Source organism: Salvelinus fontinalis, chromosome 8 (genome assembly GCF_029448725.1).
Source record: "Salvelinus fontinalis isolate EN_2023a chromosome 8, ASM2944872v1, whole genome shotgun sequence".
Taxonomy (NCBI): domain Eukaryota; kingdom Metazoa; phylum Chordata; class Actinopteri; order Salmoniformes; family Salmonidae; genus Salvelinus; species Salvelinus fontinalis.
The window spans coordinates 2,649,497-2,657,327 of NC_074672.1; the positions used below are offsets into that span (position 1 = coordinate 2,649,497).

The following is a 7,831-nucleotide window of genomic DNA, read 5'->3' on the forward strand; positions in this document are numbered from 1 at the left end:
TGTTGATATACGTTTTTTTGCAAGTCAGATTTAATACCAATAGCCCGGGATCTTGTCATATTCATAATGTCAATCAAATAAATATCTAACATAATGCAATATTCTGAACAATGATGGGTTCCAATATTGTAGGCTTAACTATTCTGGAAGAAGCTCAGACCTATCATAGGTCTACCCACGCGCGTAATCATAGACCTCACCTGAATATGAATTGTTTGGAAATCGAACTATCACTCACTGTCAAAGGTCTTTAAAATACATTTCAATCGCTCTAGAAGAGTGCTTCAATGGTAGGCCTATATATAGCATATAGGATGGTAGACTATACTATAGCGTTAAGATAGATGTGCTACTATGAAGACAATAGAATATCAAGACAGAATCATTTCAAAATTGGACTCGAACAGCTGAAGATATTTGCATGCCTATAAACGTCATTGCAGGCTCCAGTTAATTGGCCAGAATCCCCCACAGTACCACCGCAGCCCTGGTAGCTCGCCGTGAGCGTATAGTGGTTAGTACTCTGCGTTGTGGCCGCAGCAACCCCGGTTCGAATCCGGGTCACGGCATTGCGAATACAATGTCACGGCAAAAGGGATCTTTTGAAAATATTAGAATTAACTATTAAGGACAGTATTACCCCACATTGGCTTGCGGTTGATTTATTTTAATTGCAATAAGTGATTATAGGTCTACTCATGCATTTGATTAAATTGCATTTTCATACAGGTTTGTAATTATCATATTTTCACCATGCAGAAAGTATACATACCCCTTAATTTATTCCACATTTTGCTGTGTTACAGCCAGAATTCAAGGTGGATCAAATAAAACATTCCCACCCATCTACACACAATATCCCGCAATGACAAAGTGAAAACAGGTTTTTAGAAATGTGTATTGAAAATGAAACACAGAAATATCTAATTCACATAGGCCTAAGTATTCACACCCACTGAGTCAGTACAAGTTAGAATCACGTTTGGCAGCAATTAAAGCTGAGAGTCTTTCTGGGTAAGTCTCTAAGGAGCTTTTGCACACCTGCGAAATATTTGCACATTATTCTTTTTGAAATTCTTCAAGCGCTATCAAGTTGGCTGTTGATCATTGCTAGACAGCCATTTTCAAGTCTTTCCATAGATTTTCAAGATGATTTAAGTCAAAATCGTAACTAGGCCACTCAAGAACATTCAATGTTGTTTTGATAAACATCTCCAGTGTATATTTGGCCTTGTCTTTTAGTTTATTGACCCTCTGAAAGGTCAATTTGTCTCCCAGTGTGCCTATGCTTAGCTCTATTCCATTTAATTTTATATTAAAAAAAACATCCTAGTCCTTGCTGATGACAAGCATACCCATAACATGATGCAACCACCACCATGCTTGAAAATATGAAGAGAGGTACTCAGGACATAAAGTTAATTTCTTTGTTGCAGTTTTACTTTAGTGGCTCATTGCAAACAGGATGCGGTGTTTTGGAACATTTTTATTCTGTACAAGCATCCTTCTTTTCACTGAGTCATTTAGGTTAGTATTGTGGAGTAACTACAATGTTATTGATCCATCTTCAGTTTTCTCCTATCACAGCCATTAAACTTTGTAACTGATTTAAACCTCTACAGGATCGGTGTCCCCCCTCGGAACGGTTGAGCTAATGTAGGCTAATGTGATTAGCATGAGGTTGTAAGAAACAAAAACAATTCCCAGGACATAGACATATCTGATATGGGCAGAAAGCTTAAATTCTTGTTAATCTAACTGCACTGTCCAATTTACAGTAGCTATTACAGTGAAAGAATACCATGCTATTGCTTGAGGAGAGTGCACAACTATGAACTGGAAAATGTATGAATAAACCAATTAGGCACATTTGGCCAGTCTTGATACGACATGTTGAATAGATATGCATGGTTCATTGGATCAATCTAAAGCTTTGAACATACACTTCTGCTGTCTAGTGGCCAAAGTCTAAATTGCACCTGGGCGGGAATAAAACATTGTTTTTTTCTTTGTATTATTTTTTACCAGATCTAATGTGTTATATTCTCCTACATTCATTTCACATTTACACAAACTTTAAATATGCAAATCCTTGCTTCAGGTCCTGAGCTACAGGCAGTTAGATTTGGATGTCATTTTAGGGGAAATTTGAAAAAAAGGGTTGGATCTTTAAGAGGTTTTAAAGTCACCATTGGCCTCATGGTGAAATCCCTGAGCGGTTTCCTTCCTCTCCGGCAACTGAGTTAGGAAGGACGCCTGTATCTTTGTAGTGACTGGGTGTATTGATACACCATCCAAAGTCTAATTAATAACGTCAACATGCTCAATGGGATATTTAGCGTCTGATTATTTATGTTTTACCCATCTACCAATAGGCAAAGTTATTCAATCTTTGCGAGGCATTGAATAATTTATTTGGCCTTTGATGTTGAATCTGTGCTTGAAATTCACTACTCGATTAAAGGGACCTTACAGATATTTGTATGTGTGTTGTACAGAGATGGGGTAGTTTTTCAAAAATCATGTTCACCACTATTATTTCAACACGGAATGAGTCCCTGCAACTTACTATGCAACTTGTTAAGCACATTTTATTCCTGGACTTATTTAGGCTTGCCATAACAAATTAGTTGAATAGTTATTGACTCAAGACATTTCAGCTTTAAATGTTTAATTCACCTTCAACAATTTTCTACAAACAAAAATCCACTTTTGACACGATGAGACATTGTGTGTAGGCCAGTGACACACAATCCCAATTTAATCCATTGTAAATCCAGGCTGTAACACAACAAAATGTTGAAAAGGTAAAAGGATGTGAATACCTTCTGAATACACTGTATATCAAACAAAGCACTTTAAAATGATCCATAACTATTGACACCTTCACCATAATAGACGCTGAGATCCATCAGTGTGTAGCAAACAATTCTGACATGTATTTGCACAATAGATTCATATTTGCTGTGACGAGGCTTTCCAAACGTGGACTGCCTGGGACACTACTGTTAATCACATTAATAATACGGTCATAACCAATTGACACACATATTCAGGTGCATGTACCTTGCTGGAATCAAACCATAAGCATGTTGCCACCTGACAGCACAATTCTCACCAAAGCCGTTCCAAAAATTAAGAACAGTGCGTAAAGGGGACACAAGAAATAGGCTAACCATACATACAAATCGTCATCCAAAAACATAGGCTACATTGCAATGAAAGAAAAAAAGACAATTGACATTTAACACGTAAATCAAACTTGATAGGCTAGATGAGACGTGTTCGAGTGTGGGGTATGCAGATATAGCCTTAAGGCCCTTGAAAAGTTAGAAATGGCCGGGTGTGTTGAGTTGGTCCGCTCACATCATTTGAGGTCTGGACATAGGATCCTGGAGATGGTTTGGGTACCAGTGACCAAAATTGTTCATGTAATTGTTGGGGTGCATAGGGGTCCCTTTGTTTGCCATTGACACGTCCCAAAGTTGAGGCATCCCGGGTGAACACGGAGAAATAGATGACGTACTGTGGAGATGTTCCCCCTCTGGCCCGCTGCCATGCTTCATTATCTTCTTATATTTCGAGCGCTTGTTTTGAAACCATATTTTAATCTAAAAAGATAAAATAGATGTTTAGAAAGTGAAAATATGAGGGGAAAGCCGCACATTTCAGCGTATGCTATGACGTCCCTCTCTCCACCACCACCACCACAACAATCATTAAACAATTATCTTCCACACAATAGAAATGATTTACGTTCGTCATGGCTTGCAAACTCGTAATGGCTTGTCATATTCACATTTGATCATTTCGAAATTACATTGAAAATTGGAACGATTTTATACGTTTAAAAAAGAAAATAGCCCAGAAAATGGCATTCGTTCTTAAACTTCTTATAATTTGAACACATTTCTTCAACGTTGCCAGGTAGTGCATGGATCCAGAACCATTAGGCTTATTGCAATTCAGCAAAATGGATGAGCGACACTTCACTAGTTCATTAAATGCTAGCTCCCCTATTGTTCAACATTTTATGAGGCCAACGATAGATGAGTCTGACAACAATCCCATGCTAAAAATATAGTCAAATAAAATAGCCCCAGCGAGCTTGAGTATAACACTGGAAACAAGGAGGGAGAACAAGATGCTATTCTGATCGATTTTACGACGGTATAAAATATTAAATAAAAGCCACAGAGCCCGAGGTGGACAAAGTCAAACCATTCTGATATATAGCAACAAGACACAAAGCCAAATCAAATCAGACCCAGACAGGATGGTGTGGGTCAGAGATTTGGCCAGGGAGTGTTTTGAATGACAATTTAACTCAATCAACCTAGGATTGCCTGTCATTTAAAAACATATTCACGTTATTGATTTTAGACATTGAATAGAAGTGTTGCATGTACAATATAACTAAAATATATGGAGCAAAACAATGTTTTAAAGGCTTGAAAATGTATCCCATAAAAGACAGATGTGCATGGTGAGATGTGAGACCCAAACGTTATGCTCGCCACCTGTTTATTCGCCTTTCATTATCTTTACAGGTCCAAAGGAAATGGTTGCCACGATCTCTATTTCACCCTTAGATTTCGGAATTTTACCTGACATAAATGAATAATGCCAACAATGACTTTGAAAATAGATCATCAACATGACAGCTTGTCCTATTTTTTTTCTTCCAGTTACAATCTGTAAACTCTGCGTGTGTGTGCCGACAGCCGACATTGTACTGCTCAATGCCCATTTCTGCGGTCATGTATAACTGTGCTTTAACATGACTTCGACCAAAAGATTGTTGGTAATTAGACACCGATGTTTATAAAGACAACACACAGGCCTAAAGTTTAGAGTGGCAGCATGTATTTCTGTCTTCCTGTTACTCTGTTAAGCCTACTTGTACTTGCAATATCGCAATTGAGCTATGTTTGCTTTAAGTCACAGAGAGCTCTCTGTGAGAAGGTTTCAGCCGCAATGGTAATTTAAGATTAAGAATAAAGGTGCATTAAGAAATTGACTTAACTAAGCTCTCAATTAGCCTTTTCATTTGGTCTTGAGCAGTGCAGAAAGCCACAATGTTACCCACAGATCTGTGATCTATGTAAACCCTCTCCATACAACTAAAGGGGAAGGTTGTGTTGTGTTTTTCTTCAATCAAACACAAACATGAACTTGTGGCAGTATTGGTGTGACATTTTCAAATGTTAACCCGTGTGAGACAGATTCAAGAGTTTCATGTCAACATTTTTTGAAAAAATGTGTCATAATGCTAGTAGACAGCATTGCATAATATTTAATTATCTGTCACTTCTATCACGACGGCTAGTAATTTGATCTGTGCACAAATTCAAATAGTCCAGTCTTGCAGTACAATTAAGGTATGTGAGGCCTTTGGATCATTAATTTTATTTGAAGCAAATTTGACCTAATTTGATATTCCAAGATTAAATTAATAGGGAAAAAGTGAAATAAATACAATGTGTATTTAAAACGATTAATGAGGTGTTTTGTACCTATCTAACTTGTCTGCACTCCACTTTAATTGTTATAAACTATTTGGTTTCTTAGGCCTGAACATAAGGATGACCTAGAAATACAACACTGCACAAATAATTTATTATAATTTGGTAATTAGTCTACTGATGTAAGATAGTTTTAAAATCACATTTCCTACTGTTGATGGCTATTATGTCAAGTTTAATTTAGCCCACCTGTGTTTGGGTCAGCCCTAATTTAGCCGCCAAATCCGCGCGTTCGGGTAAAGCCAGGTACTGGGTCTGCTGAAACCTATGTTGGAGCGCCTGTAGCTGAAGACTGGAGTAGATGGTCCGTGGTTTGCGAATTTTTTTTCCTTTACCATTCAAACGAATTTCCCCGTTCTCAATCACTGTAGACTTCTCATGATCTGTGGATAGAAGAGATCATTTCAGTCAAACTGCGCTGAACAGTAGCCTAATCTGGTGTAGCCTACATTCACTTTGATTTACAACTTTCCACTTTACATCAGGGCAGAAGATAATATACGATTTAGGTCTACATGAGAGTTGTTATCGTATACTTGAACTTGGATAGGCAACTCGTATTATCATAAAATTAGATCCTAGGCTGTTTCAAACATATAATGAGGACTCAAGTGAGGAAGACAGATATTTATATCCCAGGGACTCTGAATTTTGTTGTTTATATAGTATAGTCTGATATAGTCCATTTCAAATGTAAGCAAAACCCATTGTCTATAATCTACCAAACAAATTCACGAGAAGGCCTAGTATCTATGTAAGAGTTCGTATCAACATAGGCCTATGCCGAGGCTACTTGAAATTCACGGCCGGGAATTCAGACTGCATGCCTACATGTCAGGCTATCTCCTACGAAAATGCCACAGTTGAACAATAAATAGACACAACTATAGTGCTGTGCATGGATGAAATGGTTCTTATTTTCTGGAATTGCTTTGTTAATCTTGACTAATAATGGGAGTGAACGACTGTTTGAGGTACTCATGCATAATCGGGCTAACCCACAGAAAATGATGGTTAATTAAAATTAATGACACCATCTGTGTTCATTACGGAACATGAGTAGTAAAGATAACCCCAAAATGTCTGACATGCATTTAAAGTAGGAAAACATTTTGATTACCGTAGCACTGACTGTAAATTGCTGTTGAATGTATTGCCTTTAAACCCAAATGTGATTAGGACAATTTTTGTCATTTTTGTAAACAACAAATATGTACAGACTGACAACTATAATGAGGTATAGGCCTACCACAGCCTACAAAGAACTGTCTGATCATTTAGCCTACATCTGATAATATGTAGCCTACAATTGCAATAGGTCTACATTTTAAAGCACAGTTCCATACAATCCACACTCCTTTTACCGCTCAATTTGCACATTGCACACTTTCATTGTAGACGACGCATTTGATTGATTTAAAACAAAATGGTATGGTGGTATGACAGGCCAAGAGCTGTGAGGAACAAACAGATATTGATATTACACGTACCTGTCTCATCTAATCTGGAGTGCGCCAAACTGTGATTGTTGTGCTGGTAGGGCATGTAGGCACTCGGGGGATGAGTGTTCACCGCTCTGGGGTAGGCGTAGCCCAGGGAGCGGCCATAGGAGGACGCGCTGGGGGAGAAGGGACTACCGTGTTGAGAGTGTCCGGCCGATTGTAAGCCATTAACGGGGTAGATGTGAGAGTGTCCTTGGGAATGCTGCTGGTGCGCAGGGTGCCCGTGCCCAAACTCGAAAAAGGTCGATTTGGAGGGACCTGAAGAATTCAAACTGTCAGGCATGAAACCTATAGACATCATTAGCTAATACAGAAGTCCATAAAACCGTCGGTCTAAAGAGGAATGCATTGAGCAATGTCGGAGAACGAGGAAAAGTTGAACTGGATCCACCATCAAGTCAATAACATTGCCTGTATAAAAAAAAAAGGTATTCCAAACGAAGAAAATGTACATCCAGGGATCTGTGAAAGGCAGAAAAAAAAAGAACTACATAAAAGTAAATCCTTCTTTACATCATTCGTAAACCTCACAATATCCTCCAGACACTCATGTAGACGCGGTGTGCCTCAAAACCCCACTGCCTTCCATCAGCGTGCGCTCTGATTGGTCTCGAATACCTACGCTGTCACTCGAGCCTGCACGAAAGACCCGTTAAGTTCATTAACATATGTTTCGTGAATGCACTCCTTCAGCCACTAATGCAATGTCACTCAAACGATTTGATAAACAATCATTTGCGCACAGTGCGCCGCTCGATTTACGTAACATAATAAATCACTTATTTTGAAACAGAAAGTCCAGAA

General features: G+C 38.5%; 1 protein-coding gene across 1 annotated transcript; it reads right to left on the minus strand.

The window, feature by feature from the left end:
- Window positions 1–2,670: 2,670 nt before the first annotated feature.
- On the minus strand, window positions 2,671–7,588 carry LOC129860297 (homeobox protein Dlx4b-like). Its single transcript, XM_055930620.1, has 3 exons — window positions 7,016–7,588; window positions 5,715–5,908; window positions 2,671–3,611 (listed from the first exon to the last, which is right to left on the minus strand). Exons 1-3 carry the CDS (start codon window positions 7,326–7,328, stop codon window positions 3,363–3,365), a joined length of 756 nt encoding a protein of 251 aa, XP_055786595.1. The 5' UTR covers window positions 7,329–7,588; the 3' UTR covers window positions 2,671–3,362.
- Window positions 7,589–7,831: the final 243 nt, after the last annotated feature.

Coding starts and splice junctions, on each gene's coding strand:
- LOC129860297 (XM_055930620.1), bottom strand. CDS start 7,328: ATGATGTCTATAGGTTTCATGCCTGACAGTTTGAATTCTTCAGGTCCC. Junction 5,909..7,015: donor CTCCAGATTAGATGAGACAG/GTACGTGTAATA, acceptor TTCTATCCACAG/ATCATGAGAAGTCTACAGTG. Junction 3,612..5,714: donor TAGGGCTGACCCAAACACAG/GTGGGCTAAATT, acceptor TTATCTTTTTAG/ATTAAAATATGGTTTCAAAA.